The following is a 21,328-nucleotide window of genomic DNA, read 5'->3' on the forward strand; positions in this document are numbered from 1 at the left end:
AGACTCCATGAAAACTGAAAACTACAAGCTTTTTTTAGCATCATTATGTAGAAACAATGGTTTGCAACAAATCTGTCTAATTAGTATTGCATTATGACACAGATTATCAACAAGAAAAACAGACTGTGCCTAATTCTTAGACTTGAAAAAGCCTTTCAAGTTTTATGACAAACTTGTAATCAAAATTTTGATCAAAATCAAAGTTTTGAAATGATCCTTCAAATTCCAAGCCCTCAGTTTCATTGGAAAAAAGAGTAATTAGCTAATGAAATAAAATTTCATACAATTTTAGACCTTATTTTTCCTTAGGAAGAAAAAAAGGGTAAAGTACTGAACCAGCATACCCAGTGGCCAACAATTTCAACATAACAGGTCAAAATCTGGCAGGAATGCCTACAGTTCTCATAAAATCTCACCATGGTCAGGAAATGGGATGCCTGCTACTGAAAGACAAATCAACAACAACAACAAAACACAAACAATAAGAATTAGTGAGAATGTAGGGAGACTGGTGCCCTTGCGCATGACTGGTGGGAACGTGAAATGGAACACCTGCCATGGACATAAGTTTGGTGGTTCCTGAAAAGACACACAGGGGTGCGTGGGGGGTACATTTGGTTGACTGTCTGACTCAGGTCATGATCTCTGGTTCATGAGATTCTCTCTCTCCCTCTCTCTGCACTTTCTCTCTCTCTCTCTCTCTCTCTCTCTCTCTCTCAAAATAAATACATAATAAAGCAAAATAAATACAAAAAGAAAGCAATCAAAATAAATTTAAAAAAAAAAAATCAAACACAGAATTAGCATTCAGCCTAGCAATTCCACACCCAGATAAAAACAGAGTAGCATTGAAAGCAGGGACTCAGAAAGATACTTGTGCACCAATGCTCACAGCAGCACTACTCACAATAGCCAAAAGGTGGAAACAACCCAGATACACATCAACAGGTGAACAGATTCCTTTTATTTTTAAGTAGTATATACATATAATGGAATTCTGACTCCTGCTACAACATTGTGCTGAGTGAAGTAAGCCAGACACAAAAGGACAAATGGTATATGATTCCACTTACACGGGGTACCTAGAATAGGCCCATTCATAGAGACAAAAGTAGAAGAGAGGTTTCCAGGGTTGATGGAGATACAGGGGTGGGAAAGGGAGTTACTGTTTCATGGGTACAGGGATTCCGCTTGAGATGACAGAACACATTCTGGAAACAGAGGGTAGAGATGGGTGTACAACATTGTGAATGTACTTAAGGTCACTGAAATTGTACACTTGAAAATGGTTAAGTTTCATGCATATCTTAGTATTAAAAAAAGAAATGGGACTTGAACTAAAGAAAGCTAGATAAATTACTTTTCTGGTGTTCTCACCCCTAAGTGATGCTCAGAAAACAAAACAAAACAAAACTATTTCGTTAGCAGCTTGGACTGAATTCAAACCTACATCTTCTGGAAAAATGAACAAACTACATCAGACTTTATTCAGTTACATACCAAAGCAAAATATCACTTCTATCATCTTATGCTCAAATTCCAAACTTTCCGTAGAGGACATCACAGGACAATATGCATAATTTCACATGCATGGATTAGCCTTTTCCCAGGCTAATTTCGCCCAGGTGAGCGAATGTCTACGAGGACCGGAGTGGCTGTCCTGAGCACCCACACAGCCGGGGGACCTGCCAGGAGGTGGCAGTCTTGATTCTCCTCACCTTCTGATCGCTCCATTAACAAAGCTGAGCCCCCCTACCTCTCAAGACTTACCCTTACTAATACAGTTTGCTGGAATTTTTTTTAAAAAGGATTCCAAGTTCTACCATCTCTTATGGAAATATGTACTTCACACTTTCAAGACTACTCCATCAAAAAATTATCAAGCCTTGAGTGTCACAAATTCAGAAAAAAATGAACTTATCAACAAAAATGCAGGCATCTTTTATTAGACCATAAAATCATCTTGTTTTCTTACCATATTAAGGTAAAACCCTAATTACTTTTTGAGTCTTTCTCTCCGATCTTATTCTTCTCATGTACCTTCCATCTTCTCTCCCCTCCAGTCCATTTTTAATGCTCCGTGAGTACAAAAAGGATAAAATTACTGCCCACGGTGCTAACAAAATTAATGAGCAAAGACGTACAGAGATCTCATGAAGATGCGCCTTAAGTTTATGTTGCCAAGGAAACACTGACGTCGTAGATTTTAAATGGAAAAGTTTATATTTAAAGAAAGTTGGAGTCGATAGGATGTATTTTAAGAAAGAGCAAAGCACACACCACTTATTCACAGACACCAATACATGACACATGGAAACTGTACAAAGACAACTAAACTTAAGCAACAACCAACAACTACCCATTAACCCGAGTCACATGAAAGGTCGTAACCTTCCAGGGAAAAGCTGCACTGTGAGTCGGGGCTGAGGCTTGCGATGCCAGCTTTGCCCCTCACTGGCTGTGGGGACTCAGACACATCACTCAGCCTGGAGCTGGCCATGTGATTCTCTTAGTGTCCCCGGTTCCTCTTCAGTAACAGGTGAAAAGGGTAAGCAAGATTCACAAAATCTCTCCCCAGAGTCACATAGGCTTCAGTTCTAGGATTCTAGAGAAAGAAACTTCCAAAAAGGAAGTTACTAGGTACCTACGGTCTCCTACCACATAGTAATGAACGTAGTGCCAGCCATACTCTAAGACACATACGTATGTACGGTAAGAGACGCACATACCCCTCTTTTTCAGGATTTCTGATTGTTCCTTTTTTCATGAATTATGTAGTAAATATTCAGGAAAACTAAAAAATACAGAAATCATTAAAAAAATCATAAATGCCCTATCCAAACACAAAAATATAATCAAATTTGTATTTGGCATGAGATTCCTTTCTTAACCTGGTTATAAGAAAGAAATACTATTAGAGATTTAATGCTAAAATATAAAAGAAAGTAAACATAATCTGAATTTCAGAATTGCCAAAAAAAAAAAAAAAAAAAGAAAGGAAAACAAAAGGATGGACAATAAAAAATATACAATAGGGTAGGACTGAATACTGACCAGAAGCAGCATCAAAACTGCTGTCCAACCCGAAATACTTTCTGACTTCCCAATTTAAGTTAGGACCCCCTGGTGTTTCTCTCAAAAGACTTTCCACTTGTCTTTCACAGTAATTTGCACATCTATAATTACTGAATTCACTTCTCCAGCCTGTAAGCTCCCTAAAGGCAAAGGACATGTCTTCCTAATGTACCAGTGAATCCTCAAAAGAACACCTCACACAACCAGTGCGATCAATTAATATTTGTTGACGGAATAAATGGATAAAATGGATAAACAGGATCTTGATCTAATACCAACTATTCCTGACTGGTTACCTCTCCCAGGGCCTTTTAAGATCCATTTTCAGGGTAACTACTGAGTAAGGAAAGTACCCAAATTCAAAGACATTTCCCATGGAAATAAGTTATCATTTAGACTCCCAGACCAGTGACTGACAAACCATGGCCCACAAGCCAAATCAGGCCACCATGTGTGTATGTAAGTGAAGGTCTGTTGGAATACCCCCATATCGCTCACTGCCGCTCACTTAACGTACCACGTTCAGCCACCTCTGGTGGCTGCACAGGAAAGCTGAAAATATTTACTATCTGGTCCTGTAAGAAAAACTTTTCCAATCTCTATCTAGACTAGTGCCTTTCAACTAATAAAGGAAAAAATACAGATGAGCTTTTGTGTCTCTTGATGAAAATACTTAACATATCTAGACAATAAGGCAATCATATGACTGGCTCTAAAAATGTAATAACAGCTGTGAATTCAAGGTCTTTTAAGAGTAAAGAGATTAAGCATGGTATTGATAAAAATGGTTAACACCCAAATTCTTTGGGGTTTTTTTGATATTTTTTAAATGTTTCTTTATTTTGAGAGAGAGAGTGCCAGCAAGGAGAGAGGCAGAGAGAGAGAATCCCAAGCAGGCTCCGCAGTGACAGCATAGAGCCCGACATGGGGCTCGATCCCATGAACTACAAAATCAAGAGTCAGATGCTTAACTGACTGAGCCACCCAGGTGCCCTCAAATACTTTTTTTTAGTAAGGTTTTAGTACTACAGGTTTTTAGCAGAGCTGATTTTAAGTATTATACACACAAAATAAATTGTTACTATGCTAGGGTTAATTATCAGACACAATTAACAAAAAACGGTGTTGGGTGGGTGGGGGAGGGAAATGGGTGATGAGCATTGAGGAGGACACTTGTCGGGATGAGCACTGGGTGTTATATGTAAGTGATGAATCACTGGATTCTACTCCTGAAGCCAAGATTACACTGTATGTTATCTAACATAAGAATAAAAAAAATTTTTTTAAGTAATTTCAAAAAAGAAAAAAAATCACAGTGCCAAATTAGCATTTTTTTTTTTACATTTATTTATTTTTGAGAGACAGAGCACAAGTGTGGGAGGGGCAGACAGAGAAGGAGACACAGAATCGGAAGCAGGCTCCAGGCTCTGGGCTGTCAGCACAGAGCCCGACGCGGGGCTCAAACTCACAAACCATGAGGTCATGACCTGAGCCGAAGTTGGACACTCAACCAACTGAACCACCCAGGCTCAACACCCCCAAACCAGTATTTTTACAGTAACTTGTCATTCCATTAGCTCTACTGCATATAGATAGGGTCTAGCATTACCTTGTGTATTTCTTAAAAAGCGTATCCTTTTCAGGGCACCTAGGTGGCTTTAATAGGTTAAGCATCCAACTTCGGCTAAGGACGTAATCTCAGGGTTTGTAGATTCGAGCTCCATGTCAGGCTCTGGGCTGACAGCTCAGAGCCTAGAGCCTGCTTCAAATTCTGACTTCCTCTGTCCCTGCCCCTCCCCTGTCCATGCTCTGTCTCTCACTCCTCTCTCTCTCAAAAATAAACATGAAAAATAAAATAAAAATAAAAAGCTTATCCTTTCCTATGAAAAGCCAACCTCTTCCTTCTGCTATCATATACAAATCAATCTTGAGCCAAAAAGAAAAAAAAAAAAAAAAACAGGAAAAAGCTAAAAGGACTGCGGGCAGGAGGGAGATGGGTGGGATGGTATCTCCTCAGCCTCTAGAACGAAATTAACACCTCCATCAAGTAATACACAGAAGACAATCTGCTCAGAGAAAAACGCCCATGTCACAATCTTAACACCACTACAAATTCAACAATACATAACTGATTTTTTTTAAAAAAACCTGGGTTTTAAGTTTATCAGTTGCACACTCAAAAATGCATCTGGCTTGTAAGTTTACTTATTGTTATCAGTTCTGGCTGATTTCTACCAAAGACTATTTGGTAATATCTAAATCATATAATAAAAACAGTATTTGTTTATGAAAAATGTAAAAAATGAACAGAAGGTAGGAAAGAAACATTTATTATTGAATGCCAACTGTCTACCCTGGGAAGACTTACAAATCCATTTAATAAGGATGATTTTGTATGTCTATTAAATCCTAAATTTGTCATTTTATAAAATTGGGGCATTATTTTGGAAGTCAAAAATTTCCATTGTAGCTAATGCAGATCAGGAATGGAATTTTCAAGGGAAATACAATTGATAAAATTCTTTCCCAGCTCTACTGAGATACAATTCACACATACTGTGTAAGTTTAAGGTGCACAATGTGATGATCTGATACGTACATATTGCACAATGTTTATGACAATACGGTTAGTTAATACTGCACATCTCACATCACTACCGTTGTTATTGCTGCAGTGAGGTCGATAAAGCACTACTGTCACGACAGCTTTCACGTGTACAAACAACACTGTTAACTATAGTCACCATGCTGGACATTAGATCTCCAGAACTTATTCATCTTATAACTGAAACGTAGTACCTTTTGTTCAACCTCTCCTCTTCTTCCCCTACCCCTCAGCCCCTGGCAGTCACCACTCTACTCTGCTTCTATGAGTTTGATGTTTTTAGAGCCCACTTACACATGAGATCATACACTATGCGTCTCTGGCTGATTTGTTTCACTTAGAATAATGCCTTCAAGGTCCATTCAACATCACAAATGGCAGTAATGCCTTAGGGATTTTTCATGGCTGACTAATATTCCAGTGTGTGTGTGTGTGTGTGTGTGTGTGTGTGTGTGTGTGTAGACCAGGAATGGAATTTTTAAGGCAAATACCATTGATAATTTTTTCCCAGCTTTACTGAAATACACACACACACACACACACACACACACACAAATACATACACATCACATCTTCTTTATCCATTCATCCATCAACGTACCCTTAGGTTGTTTGCATGTCTTGGCTATGGTGAATGATGCTGCAGTGAATGTGAAGGTTGCAAATGTCTTCCAGAGAGTGATTTCATCTTCTTTGGATAAATACCCAGAAGCGGAATTACTGGGCCGTAGGATAGTTCTATTTTTATTTTTTTTAGGAACCTCCATACTGTTTTCCACAGCGGCTGCGCCAGTTTGCATTCCCACCAGCAGTGCACAGGGGTTCCTTTTTTGCCATATCCTCACCAACATTATCTCTTCTCCTTTCAATAAAGCCATTCTGACAGGTGTATGGTGATATCTCACTGTGGTTTTGATTTGCTTTTCCCTGATGACTACTGATGTTGAGCATCTTTCTGTGTACTTCTTAGACATTTAAATGTCGTCTTTAGAAAAATTTTGTCTATTCAAGTCCTCTGTCCATTTTAAATTGAACTGTTTGTTATCTGGCTATTAAGTTGTATGAGCTCTTTATACATATTCTGGATAGTAATCCTTTATTAGAGCGATGGTTTGCAAATATTATCTCCCATTCTATAGGCTGCCTTTGTTCTGCTCTACAGAAGCTTTTTAGTTTGATGTAGTCCCACTTGCTAATTTTTTTGTTGTTGTTTGTGCTTTTGGTTTGTCTTATCAAAAAAAAAAAACAAAAAACAAAAAAACATCACTGCCAAGACCTACATCATGAAGCTTTTTCCCTATGTTTTCTTCTGGGAATTTTATGGTTTAAGTCTTAACATTTAAGTCCTTAATCTATTTCAAGTTAATTTTTGTGAAAAGTGCAAAACAGATGTCCAAGTTCATTCTTTTGCATGTGGATATCCAGTTTTCTTAGCACTATTTTTTGAAGAGATTATTCTTTCCCCATCAAGTTTTCTTGGCTCTCTTGCCAAATAAAGTTGACCATATTATGTGAGGGTTTATTTCTAGGCTCTCAATTCTGTTCATTGGTCTGTGTTTCTTTTTATGTCAGTGCCAGATTGTTTTGACTATTATAGCTTTGTACTATAGTTTGAAATCAGGAAGTATGATGTCTCCAACTTTGTACTCTCAAAATTGCTTTGGCTACTTGGGGTCTTCTGTGATTTCATACAAATTTTAGGACTGCTTTTACAATTTTTGTGAAAAATGGTGATGGACTTTTGCTAGAGACTACACTAAACCTATAGATGGTTTTGGACAGTATGGAAAATTTTACATTAACCATTGTAATCCATGCACCTGGGGTATCTATTTGTCCTCAATTTCTTCCATCAGTGTCTTATAGTTTTTAGTGTACAGATCTTTTACCTCCTTGGTTAAATCTATTCCCAAGTATTTCACTGCTCTTCGTGCTCCTGTAAATGAAAACTGTTTATTTCTTTTTCAGATAGTTCATTGCTAATTTATACAAATGCAACTGGTTTTTACATGCTGATTTTGTATCCTGAAATTTTATTGAACTGTTTATTAGTTTTAACAGTTTTTTGGTAGAGTCCTTAGCATTTTTCTTTTTAACACATGATCACATCTTCAATGGAGAACACTTTAATTCTTCCTTTCCTATCTGAATGCCATTTCTTTCCTTTTCTGACCTACCCGTTCCGGCTGGAATTGCCACTGCTATGTCAAATAGGAATGCTGAGAGTGAACCCTCTTGTCTTATCCTGATTGTAGAAGGAAAACTGCCAACTTTTCAGTGTTAAGTATGAAGTTAGCTGTGGGTTTCTCGTATATGAACTTAATTATGTTGAAGTATGTTCCTTCTATACCCGATTTCTTGAGAGTTTTTATCATAAAAGAGTGTTGAATTTTGTAATATGCTTTTTCTGATAGTTAATTATTACTGTATAGAAATGCAACTGATTTTATATATAGATTTTAGATCCTAAAACTTCACTGAATTTGTTGATTAGCTGTAACACATTTTTGGTAGAATCTTTATGGTCTTCTATATATAATATGTCATCTGCAAATAACAGAGACAGTTTTACTTGTTCCTTTTCTTTTTCTGTTTTTTTTTTTCAAGTTTATTTATTTTGAGAGACAGAGAGAGGACTGGAGGGGCAGAGAGAGGGGGAGAGAGAGAACCACAGTCAGACTCTGTACTGTCAGTGCAGAGTCCGATGCGGGGCTTGAACTCATGAACCTTGAGATCATGACCTGAGCTGAAACCTAGAGTTGGAAGCTTAACCGTCTGGGCCACCTAGGCGCCCACTTGTTCCTTTTCTTTCTGGCCTTGGGTTTTTAAAGGGAGGTTTTTGATAAATGAATTCATCTCCTTACTTTTTATTGATCTGTTCAGATTTTCTATTTCCTCACAATTCAGACATGGTAGGTTGCTTATTTCTAGGAATTTATCCATTTCATCTAGGTTGTCCAGATTGTCGGCATGTAATTGTTCGTAACAGTATCTGATTTATGATCTTTTATATTTCTGTGGCATCAGTTGAAAGGTCTCCTCTTTCATTTGTAATTTTAAAAAAATTTTTTAACATTTTATTTTATTTTTTGAGAGACAGAGAGAGACAGAGTGTGAGCAGGGGAGGGGCAGAAGGAGAATGAGACACAGAATCTGAAGCAGGCTCCAGGCTCTAAGCTGCCAGCACAGAGCCGAACGCAGGGCTCGAACCACAAACACGAGATCATGACCTGAGCTGAAGTCAGACACTTAACCGACTGAGCCACTCAGGTGCCTCCATTTGTAATTTTACTTATTTGAGTCCTCTCTCTTTTTTCTTGCTAAGTCTAGCTAATTGTTGGTCAATTTTATTTATCTTAAAAAAAAAAAAAGTTAGTTTCCTTGCTCTTTTGTATTGTATTTCTATTCCCCAGCTCATTTATTTCTGCTCTGGTCTTTGCTATCTCCTTCTTCTCCTTTTAGTTCTTGAGGTATAAGAGGTAAGTTGTTATTTCTGATCTTTACTTTTTGTAACTATAGATGGTTTAGGACTATGAACCCCGTTCTTAGCACTGTTTTGGCTGCATCCCATCAGTTTTGGTATATTCTGTTTAGACTGTCATTTGTTTCCATATTTTTTTTAATTTCCCTTTTGATTTCCGTTTGACCCCTTCGTTGTTCAGGAGTGTGTTATTTCATTTTCACATATTTGTGAATTTTCTAGGTTTCCTCATTACTGATCTCTAGTTTCATGCCACTGTGGTCTCAAAAGGTACTTGCCATCATTTCTATATTTTTCAATTTCTTAAGGTTAACTTTGTGATATAACAATCTATGTTCCATCCTGGACAGTGTTCCACGTGTGCTTGAGAAGAATACATACTCTGTTGTTGTTGGATGAAATGTTCCATATATGTCTCTTAGGTCCATTTGGTCTAAAGTGTCGTTCAAGTTCAATGTCTCCTTCTTGCTTTTTTTTGGCTGGATGATCTGTTCACTGATGAAAGTGAGATACTGAATGAAGTCCTCTGGTATTACCGTAGTGCTATCTAGCACTCTTAGATCTGTTATTATTTCCCTGACATATTTAGGGGCTCTGATGTTGGGTGTTTATGTATTTACAATTATTATCTCCTTCTGATGAGTTGACTCCTTTATCATTTTATAATGACCTTATTCGTGTCCAGTTACAATTTTTGACCTCAAGCCCATTTTGTCTGTAGAAGTAGAGCTACCCCTGCTTCTTTTAGTTCCCGTTTGCATGGACTATTCTTTCCCATGCCTTCACTTTGAACCTATCTGTGTTGTTAAAGCTGAAGTGGGTCTCTTACAGAAAGGAGATAGTTGGGTCTGGTTCTTTATCCATTCACCCACTCCCTGCCTTCTTGGTGGAACATTTAAGCCATTACACTCCCAGTAAGTGTTCACAGGTGAGAGCTTGTATCATCATCTCGTGAATGGGTCTGGCTGTTTGGCAGTTCCTTTTTCTTTCCTTCCGTTCTTGCTGTCCTCCTCTGTGAATGGATGATTGGCCACAGGGGGACACACTGGTTCCCTTCATCTTTTCCACTGCAGGCTTTGGTTCATGGTTACCTAAGGCTGACCTGAAACATCTTAGAGACAGAAGTCATTTTAAACTGCTAACAATTTCTATCTCACAGAAAAACTCTACCCTTTTATTTCCCACAACACCCACATTTCATGCTTTTGATGCCACACTTTACTTTTTATATTGTGTACCTACTGACGAATTATTGTAGCTATCACTGTTTTTAACACTTTTGTCCTTCGACTTTTAGGCTAGAGCTAAGTGGTTAACACCCTTCTGTATCTGACTAGATTCTTACCTTTACTAGGGTGTTGTACATTTTCCTATATTTTCATGTCGCTAATTAGCAGCCTTCCCTAGAAGGCAGGCCTAGTGGTGACAAGCTCAAGTCTTTATCTTGCCCTTTCTGAAGGACAGCCTTGCTGGGTGAAATATTCTTGGTTGGCAGTTTCTTTCTTTCAGCGTTTGTACCAAACCCTTCTCTCCTGACCTGAAAGGACTCTGCTGGGAAATCCACTGTACGACTTAAAGGGGTTCCTTGTAGGAGAGAATTTTTCTTTCTCTTATTGCTTTTAAAATTCTTTTTTTCTTCAATTTAAGTTTTAAATAGTGTCTTGGAGAAGATCACTTTGGATTGAAATTTTGGGGTGGCTTATTAGCTTCATGAACTTAAAAGTGCAAATCTCTCCCCAGCTTTGGGAGGTACTCAACCAGTATTTCTTTATGTAAGCTTTCTATCCCTTTCTCCCTCTCTTCTCCTTTGGGACTCCAGGGATGCAGATTATTTGTTATGGTGTTCCTTAAGACCCATATGCCTTCTTCCTTTCCTTTTCATCCTTTTTCTTGATGCTCCTCTGATGGGATGATTGAGCTGATTGTTTTTTCTGTTTGGTCTGGTCTGCAAGAGAAGCTCTTTACTGAATTTTTTACAGTTCACTCAGTGTATTCTTCCACTACAAATGTCTGGTTTATTTTTGTGTTCTGTTTCTTTGTTGAACTCCCTATTTTGTTCGTGTATTGTTTTCCTGATATCATTACACTGCTTATCAATGTCCTCACAGCTCTCTGAGCATCTTTAAAACGATTATTTTGCATTCTTCATCAGGTAATGCCTGTTATCTTCTTTTTGGGGGGGTGATGGTAATTAGATATTTACTGTTGGAGTCATGTTTCTCTAATTATTTACAATCCCTACAACGTTGTGTAGATGTCTGTGCATTTGAAAAAGCAGTCCTCTCTTCCAGACTTTATGGACTGCAGTAAGGGAAAATGTCTATCTGCATGCAGGGGCATGCTGGAGCATGTGGTGACCTCAGGTCTAAAGGTGTAGGGTGCCAAGTATGAGGGCATATGGTGGCAACAAGCCTGGGGAGGGCAGTGGTTCACTGGCTCAAGTCACCGGGGTCCACGCCATCAACAACCACGTGATCCTCGGCAGAATCTCCGGGGGGGCCACAGAGGCTGCAAGGGCTGTTGCAAGAGCTACACACCAGGGCAAGCGGCAGCACTCACTGTTCTCTCCAGGGGCAAATGCTGTTGGTTTGTCTGCAGGACAGACCCTGGGAACCATAGTCACCCGCAGTGTGGCTGCTCCTGGGGGCCCCTACTTTTCGCCCCTGTTCCTAGCTGTCTCTCTGTCTCTGCTCTTGGCCCCTGGGTGGGCGGAAACTGAAGTGGGAACTTCACGTGGTGCCACGAAACACTAGGGAAGCTGGTCACTCACCCTGCTCTTTTCCCTGCCACAGGAACTCTTCCTAGCTGGGGCGTTCCCTTCGGCGCTGAGCAACGCCAGCATGGGGACAGGACAGTCCAAGCAAAAGTGAAGCTGTCCTCTTTCCCATCTTGTGCACTCATTCTCCTGTGTTTCTGTCCCACTGTGTTGCTGAAGGTTTTATGCAGACTCTAGAGCTCTCTCCTTGGTCACGTTAGCCACCTGATGGCTGATCTCTGTGAGGGGATGGAGGTGATGGCCATTACTCTGCCATTTGGTGACATCTCATTTGTGAATTTTTACAGTACATATTATAACGTTCTAGCTTAGTAAACTCGAATTTTCAAAAAGTCAAAGATTTTAGATGTTCAGGGATCATGATCATTGTCAACTCAGTGAATACTAAAAACAACCCTATCCAATACAAATATTACTAAAAGATCTTATAATATACAAACAGAGAAAAAAAACCATAAACATGGTCTACTATCTGCACCCTTAAAGCAAGATACAATGGTGGTAAAATCTGAAAAATACAAAACAAGTCATGATGACTATATCATGACTCAGTAAAACTAAGTCTCCATCCAAACATGATAGAAAAAAAACACACGAACACCCTGCCATGTTCACTGTTAAATTTATAACTGTAAACCTCAGATGGACCTTCAGTACTGCTTGGCAATCCTGCTTTACTTCACACAGCTTCTCTCAAAAACCATTTTGCTCTTTGTTCTCGACCCTCTGCTGTCCCCTTCTTCACCATGACTCCCAGCTGAAAACCTTAGTGTTCACTAAACTAAGGGGAACAGTAAGGGGGGGGGGGGCGTTCCTTCTTCTACCATATTTACAAGCCCATCTGCCTCCGCACATGGACACTGTGCCTTCCCTCTGAGTCTCCAGAAGCCCCCACAATGCCAAACCTAACGGTCACCTCCCCGGCTTCAAAGATCTGACTCAACCTCTCAGAAGCAACTGACAGTTATTCACAGGCTCCTTCCTATCTTCTCCCGCTTCTCAACCACCACGGCCTGTCTTCCTTGTGCCTCAGTGGCTGCCCCTTCTCAGCATCAGTTGTGGAACCCTCCTCGTCCCCTTCCACACAGTGCTCCAGAGCTCAGTCTTCAGAGCCACTTTAATAATTCCCTGGGTCCCATGGCTCTATATACATTTCAATGTTCAGAGCACCCAAGCGTCTGTGAGAGCCAACACAGACCCAAAGCTCCATGGCAATGAGCCCACGGTACCATGTGAATGTCTCATGGGCATTTCGTATATCACGTATGTGTGAGAGTATTCCCCATCTCCTACCTCCAGCGATATATGACCCCTGCAGGGTTTTCTATTTCAGTAAATAGCATCAGCACTGCCCCAAGGCCTAACACTTCTCACCAGTTTACACTCTAATCCCAGGCTCTGTCTGAGTTAATGCGAGACCCTCCTAAAGTGATCTCCCTATTTCCACTCCTGCCTCCCTACATCATCTTCTTGAAAGAGCTGCCAGAAAAATCCTTTCAAAAATAAAACAGCAGTTTCCAGCCTGGCATTTAAAGAGCTGAGAAGCTGCCACTCTGCCCCAGAAACAAGTATAAAGCTGAAGAAGCTGAAAAATCAACACCTCTCCTTAGCCTCTCAGGAAAGCGACTCTACCCCAAAGTCAGGGAGCCAGTCAGGGGGGTACGGGGAATCACAATCTATCTGTGTGCACAGAGCAGGGGCTCCGTGGGAACCACCGCCAGGCCAGGAAAACCTAAGCTTTAGCTGACAAATTGCTGGAGGCTCAGTGTGGACAAAATGGACAAGTCTGAGAATTAAAAACTCCAGGGGGACCCAGTCATGGATAAAGTCCCCACAGTTGTGTGAGTTTTACCTCCAGGTGCTCTCTCGCTTCCAGCAGCAGGCAGGGAGAGGAGCACCACTGTGAAATACACCAGAACATTCTGTTCATCTTAAGCCCAGCTCTCAGGAGGAACAATGTTACCAGAGCTGCACCTGCTGGGGCTTTATCATGGCCTAACCCACCTGAAGTAAAGGGAGCACCTGACTCCAGCCCCCCCAGCCACCCCTTCCCAACTAAGCAGGGAAAACAAACTGACAAGTACGGGTGAGGTTCACAGTCCAGGAGCGTAGGCTCACCAAGAACAGACAGGTAATGTAAGCTGAGAAGTGGAAACTCTAAGAACCAGAAAGAAATCCTAGAGCCTAAAAACACTACAACGGAAATGAAGAAATGATGGGTTTATAAGCAGACCAGACACAGTGGAGGAAAGAACCTCGGAGCTGGAAGATGACAAGAGAAACTTCCACAAATGAAAAAAACAGAACAGAACACACAAGAATTGTGGGGCAACTACAAAACATAAGCCAAATCATGACACTGTCCTACTACGAAGCTTCACAGTGGCGTCCCATCACTTAACAACGAAAGCATGCGCTCCCACACCACAGCCTGTAAGACCTGCTGTGTCCCCCGCCTCTTCTGCTCCCCTGTCCCACCTCCCTGTGCCCCTGGTCAGGTCACACATGCTCCAAGCTCGCCTCTGCTGTGGACCCTTTGCATGTGCTGTTTCTTCTGCACGAATAGCCTCCCCCCAGATATTCATGTGGACCCCACCCCCTGACTTTGTTCACAGGCTGCGGAAACACCACCTCCAGGGAGAGGCCTGCCTTCAACTCTCTACTGAAAACACCAGCCTATCACCTCCGATTATGCTTTATTTCCTACAAAAATATTTTCTATTTTGTGTAATATTACTTATGTTATATAGTATTTTATACCATCTATTTGTTCATTTTCTGTCTCATCCACTAGAAACATAAGCCTCTGGAGAGGAGGAACTCATCGGGTCCCTACTCACAGCACCAGCATAGGGACTACTGTGCACCCCTCAGCTGTTCAATGAACAAGTGAACAAATGACTATTACAATTTTTAACAAGGTTTTTTTTTTTTAAATCTTGTGTATACACCTGAACGTACTACGCTCAGATTACTAAAAGTGTAGTTAATTCAGAGTTCCATATAAAGTGGTCTGCCCCATTTCTGAGAAGAAAACTTTCATAAAAATGAAATTCCAGACCCTAGGGGATTGATTTCTAGTCTTTCCCTCCAGATGAAGAGAAATGAAATGATCCTATGGGCTAAATTTACAATTCTTAGTGATGGGAAGAATGACCATTTCTATTTAAACCCAAGTTTGTGTCACTCCTCCCAACACACATATGCATACACAGATACCTCTAGTTATCTTTATTCTAGTTTCCATTAAGTTTTTCACCAGGCAGGAGAGTCTTCCTCCCGTACCTCAGATACCTGGTCCAAACGCCCACCACCAAAAAGTAACCAATGATATCACAAAGGCATGAGCAAAGTATTTCAAATATTTCAACTTTGTGGGCTATAAGGTCTCTGTCACAACGATTCAACTCACTCAACTCGATTCAACTCACTCAACTTGGCTGTTATGGAGTGAAAACAATCTTCGACAATATGTAAACAAATGCAGACAGCTGTTTTCCAGGAAAACTGTATCTGCAAAGAGATAGCAAGCTGATGCTCCAGGGGAGTCAAACCCTGTTAAGACAGCTGAGCTTAAATATCTCTTGTATCAAAAATGTTAGTGGGCAAGTTTGGAAGGGACTGCAACAAAGAATGCTATCTGCAACAAATATTAATCCTACTAACCGTAATGATGTATTAATATACATTTTCATTTAAATATGAAATATAAACACAAGTGTTCAGGGGCACCTAGGTGGCTCAGTCGGTTAAGCATCCGACCTCAACTCAGGTCATGATCTCACAGCTTGTGAGTTCAAGCCCTGTGTCAGGCTCTGTGCTGACAGCTTGGAGCCTGGAGCCTGCTTCGGATTCGGTGTCTCCTTCGCTCTTTCTCTCTCTCTCTCTCCTACCCCACCCCTGCTTGCACTCTGTTCTCTCTCTGTCAAAAATAAACATTAAAAACATGTTTTCAAATACAAGTTTTCATATAAATAGACTTAAGATTATTCTAAGATGCCTCCTCTATAATCCGTAATACCTTACTTCAAATATATTCCTTGTGGTAAATATTATGAAGAACTGGAGGAACATTAAGACAAAACATACTGGTCACCTAACTAGCAGCATGTTGCTAACATTAAACTCTGGCCCAAGACTTTCCCTTAACTGGTAGATCAAATACACAATTAACATTTTCATAGCATACATAAAAAAACTAAACCAGAGCTTATATTTAAAAATGAAATAGGGGTGCCTGGGTGGCTAAGGCTCAGTTGGTTAAGCAATCTACTCTTGATTTCCAAGAGTTCAAGCCCCACATCGTGCTCTGCACTGGCAGCATGGAGCCTGCTTGGGATTCTCTCTCTCTTCCTCTCTCTGCCCCTCTGCTTGTGCACGTACCCTCTCTCTCTTTTTCTCTCTCTGTCTCTCAAAATGAATAAACTTCAAAGAAATAAATAAAGATAAAAAATAAAAACAAAATCAATCTCAAATATATACTTCCCAATCAATTCCAAATGCATGTTCCTAACATCTTACAAAGGGTTTGACTTATTCAAATAAATCAAGATCAGAAAGAACAGACCTCTGTGAAAAATACATCATTGCTAGATGGGAGTAATCAGCTTCTAAAAACTGAAAGATATTCTAGGAATATATCTTACCTTAGATGCCATTCTCATAAAAAGTTTGTTCTGATTTTCTGCTGTTCCCATCTTTTCGTTCTTGACTAAATCACTTAGGCTGAGATTATCATCATCGTGAAAGTATCTAACCCTTTCTTTTTCTTCGTGAGTTGAAGCCTATGAGAAAATGAACATTATTTAGTGAAAACATGGGTCTGGGTCTCTGAAGTATTTTTAATTACTTGTAAATCTCATATTAAATGTACAACATGCCACGACGTATCACAAGCTTTCCTTCCAGCTTATCCCTTTTCTATGTGTTTCCGGTTTGGAAGAATTTCCATTCAAATACCACTTCCTCTTTCTGCCCCATTACTCTCTTCTTCCCCAGGGATGGCATTATCTGACTTCTGGGTTTGGGGGAAAAGGCAGAATTGCTTTAACCTTCTTCCCTCCCCTCTGCTCTTGTCCTTGGAGTAACTCCTGACTGCTGTGGAGGGAAGCGCACAGCCATCCGGAGATAAAGTGAGCACACCGAAAACAGAGGGCAAGTATGAGCAAACTCATTTCACACAGCTCTGCCAGGGACGAGGCTGATACTCTGATTCTCATCTAAGTCAGTCCTGGGTCTTTCTATCAGTGGGTTCCATACCTACCTGTAGCAAAGAAAAGTGTCATGTATTTTCTCCTAAGTCACATCTCCCATATGTCTCTTATCATCACACTCCCTTAGCCAAACAAAACCCGCTCTTCAACCTCTTTGAGACCTTTGGAAGCACATTCCCAGTACTTTTCCCAACATTCCGATTCCTGAAATCACTAGCTTAAATCTCACATTGCGTGGCTTCAATCACTCCTTGGTTCCAGACCCTTAATTTCTGGCCCTCCTATCCTGTCATTACACTCAAAAGGCAAACCTCGGTCCCACATGAATGTGCCTGCCCTCTTTACCCTGTACCTGCAAGTGCTTGGCCGCAGGCAACTCAAACAGAGCCCTTGATGCCATCGGATAATGCATCTATGGCTCCCTAGCCAGTTCCGTCATTCCACAGAATTCAAACCTTTACTATTCTCCTGCCCCATCTCTGCTCCAAACCCTTAATTCTTCCCATTTCATTAGAGGAGGGATCTATCCCGCTCTATTTGCTGAACCAACTACTCTCTCCAGCAGCACAGGCACTCAATAGACAAATAGTAAACATATGACAGAAAAATTATGAACAAACAAATCTTCTGTGGACCCAATTACCGTTTGTATCACCTTCCAAATTTAAAACAAAAAATCTAACTTGGGAAAACTGAACACACTCTTTTTACCATCTCTAGAGCCTCAGGGTAGTGCTAAAAACTAATTGGTAGAGCTGGAAGATGGAAAAGAAAATAAGGCTTATAACGGATCACAGCAACCACATAATTAAGACGTTATTGTATATCGACACCCCATCACCAGGGCTCAAATTAGCTAATGCAAAATTTTCCCTAAGAGCTACGGTAAATATGTAAAAGGAAGTTAGAAACAATGGCAAAAAAAACGTACACAAAATTAAAATTGCTTTAAACACTCCATGTTCGCATTTGAAACCCATAGTTGAATTAGATTCCATTTTGTAAAATGCAAAGGGATATACCTGAGAATAAAAGTAATACTATAACTTACTACCTTCTAATGCTTGTAGTATAAACCTACACTTTAGAAAATATTCTGAAGTAGTCTGATGCAATCAAAGCCAAGGAGGGGAAAGGAACTCCAAATTAAAAATGACATATGATAAACACACCATCTGCCTCTTCCTTCTTCCTCCTGTAGATTCCAGAGGTTTTCCTGCTGTGCTCACAGGCCACACTCCTCCAGACCGATCTGTTCTGACCAGGACCACTTCTTGGTCTTCATTCTATGGAAAGATGTAGAGAGAACTTTTGAAATTCTTGTGAAGAGTACTGAATATTTATATTTCATAATAAAAAACAGCATAAAAATTACAGTTTATCTTAAGTTGCCTGGAATTTCATTACCCACCGTAATGTAAAATGATCATGATCTTTTCAGAGAAAAGGGGGGGAAAATATCCAAAGTCCATTTTATTTTATTTTTTTTGAAAAGCAATCACAGAGGGAAAATTCAAATAACGTTTCCATCTAGACAATATTAAAGATGACCAAGTACCAATATTCACACATGCACTGAATGGGAGTGCCCATAATTTAGGCAACAGATATCATGTTTAATGCGTGTTTCTTCAATTTAAAGATGCTACTAAAACTTGTTTATAAGACATAAAGCAACTAAAGGACACAACAAACTGCTACATTAGCTGCTATAATGATGCTCCAGACAACTTCTATTCTTTCCATTAACAGCCCTCAAATGCTTTTCGGTTCCCTGACTCTTCAGAATTTATATCCCACATACTTTCAATCCATAATCTTTTTCCTACAAACTACTGGCCAAATACTTGCCTGGTACAGTACAGATTAAGATTAAACTTTATTCTAGGATGAAAATAGAATGTTACTGGAAAGGTTCTAACAAAGAATCACATAAAAAATATTAGATAACTGCTTTATTAAAGATCAATTTGAAACAAGACCAACCAAATTATTCACATTTCAATTTTTTGCTCAACTCAGAACAAATTATTAAAAATCAATTTCAACTCCATTTAGAGACTTAGTTCCCTTTTTAAGATGGAAGAAAAAAATACAATACTGATCTTACATTCACATACAATACTAATTAAAGTTATCACTTTTCTTCTTCAAATAATTAGCATTAGTTAATAATGTGTCATATTTTAAATATTTTTATTTATTTTTTAGAGAGAGTGAGAGAGAGAGGGAGGGAGAGAAAGTGAGCACATGTGCACACACAGTTGCGGAGGGGCAGAGAGAGGGGATAGAGGATCCCAAGTGGGCTCTGCATTAACAGCAGAGAGCCCCACGGGGGGCTCAAACTCACAAACCATCAGATCATGACCTGAGCCAAAGTCGGATGTTCAACTGACGAAGCCACCCAGGCGCCCTAATGATATGTCATATTTAAAGGGTATCTCTACCTTAAAAAAAAATTTTTTAAAAAAAAGGGAGGGGCGCATGGGTGGCTCAGTTGGTGAAGTGTCTATCTGACTTTGGCTCAGGTCATGATCTCACGATTCGTGGGTTCGAGCCCCACACTGGGCTCTGTGCTGACAGCTCAGAGCCTGGAGCCTGCTTCAGGGGCTTTCTCTGCCCCTCCCCTGCTCATTCTCTGTTTCTGTCTCTCAAAAATAAATAAATGTTAGGGGCGCCTGGGTGGCTCAGTCAGTTGAGCATCCGACTTTGGCTCAGGTCATGATCCCACGGTCTGTGAGTTCAAGCCCCGCGTCAGGCTCTGTGCTGACAGCTCAGAGCCTGGAGCCTGCTTCAGATTCTGTGTCTCCCTCTCTCTCTTCCCCTCCCCTGCTCATGCTCTGTCTCTCTCTGTCTCAAAAATAACACACACACACACACACACACACACACACACACACACACACACAAAATAAATAAATGTTAAAAAATAATTTTTTTTAAATACAGGGTATCTCTATTCATTCTCTTACTGGATAACAGAAATGGGAAACACATTTTTTCTCTAAGTTTATCATGTCACTAAAGTGATCTCCCTAAGGACTTGCAAATTACTAAATCTAATAAATACCCTCGTTTATTTGAAATTATCACCCTCGTTTATTTGAAAGTATTTGATTCTGTTCATTATATTCTCAGCCTGAAACTCTTCTTATTCTAGTTTTATACATACTCTACTCTTTCCTGGTTCTGCCTCACCTCTCTGACTCATTCATTCATTCATTAAATATTCTGAAAAGTGCATGCCTTATGTAGTTACTAAAAGAAATACAGTACCTGCCTACAAGAAGTTTATAGGCTACTGCAAGAATTATCCTGTACGTGAATTAATGAGAATCAAAAGAGTCAATTTCACTTTCTCCTCCACTTTGAGCTACATTTCAAGCATTGATGACTCCAAGGTTCCTTGGTTTCCATCCTTCCACCCAGAAACCTAACTACCACTTGTGCTGACAAAAAATTCATTATGCCAAACACAAAAATAACTATGTCATTGTTTGCTGAAAAATTGCAGAGACCCCATATTAGCTAGGAGAGATCAGTACCACTCAAAGTTGGCCCACAGACCAGTGACAGTGTGAGAATTGTCAGCCACGATATATTTGTTATCAGCCTGTGAGGAGTTAAGTACAAAACCTGGGTGCTTATAAATTTTTCCAGCAATCTTAAAGAGTAATTTTACGTTGGCTCAATCTAACCTAAAATTTGGACGTATATTTTATAATATCTTTATTTCATTTTTCTATAATTTTTATTGTATTTTATAAAACTATTAGTTCATAATAGGCTGGAAAATTAAAAAAAAAAAAATCTGATCCTACAGCACAGAGAAACACTGTCCTAGACAGTGGGATAAAGGCCAAGCACCTTAACACAACACATAAGGCCCTTCAAATTCAAATACTATGGGCTTCCTGAAATACACTTCTTCTCTAGTTCCTCATAATTTTTATAAATTTACCATCCAGTTGATAACTGTAGGCATAAGTTTGGGTATACTTGTATTGCCAGACCATAATCTTTTCAGTCACTATCTGTCTATTTATTTACAATTATCAGTCTTTGCCACTTTTCCAGGCCAAAGACCAAGCTATACACTACCTGTTGTCTACAGTACCTGGTACAGTGGCAAAAACAATGTGTACTTACTAAATGCCTCGGACAGATGAATTCTACCC

General features: G+C 39.8%; 1 protein-coding gene across 2 annotated transcripts in view; it reads right to left on the reverse strand.

The window, feature by feature from the left end:
* Positions 1-21,328, reverse strand: part of CWF19L2 (CWF19 like cell cycle control factor 2) — a 150,988-nt gene that overhangs the window by 38,594 nt on the left and 91,066 nt on the right. For both annotated transcript variants that reach the window (XM_058686629.1, XM_058686630.1), the window contains exons 11-12: positions 18,323-18,436; positions 16,584-16,721 (exon numbers count right to left, since the gene is read on the reverse strand). In XM_058686629.1, the coding sequence (XP_058542612.1) occupies positions 16,584-16,721; positions 18,323-18,436 (252 nt within the window). The remainder of the gene's footprint in view (positions 1-16,583; positions 16,722-18,322; positions 18,437-21,328) is intronic.

This window comes from Neofelis nebulosa, chromosome 10, assembly GCF_028018385.1.
Source record: "Neofelis nebulosa isolate mNeoNeb1 chromosome 10, mNeoNeb1.pri, whole genome shotgun sequence".
In the NCBI taxonomy this organism is placed as follows: Eukaryota; Metazoa; Chordata; class Mammalia; order Carnivora; family Felidae; genus Neofelis; species Neofelis nebulosa.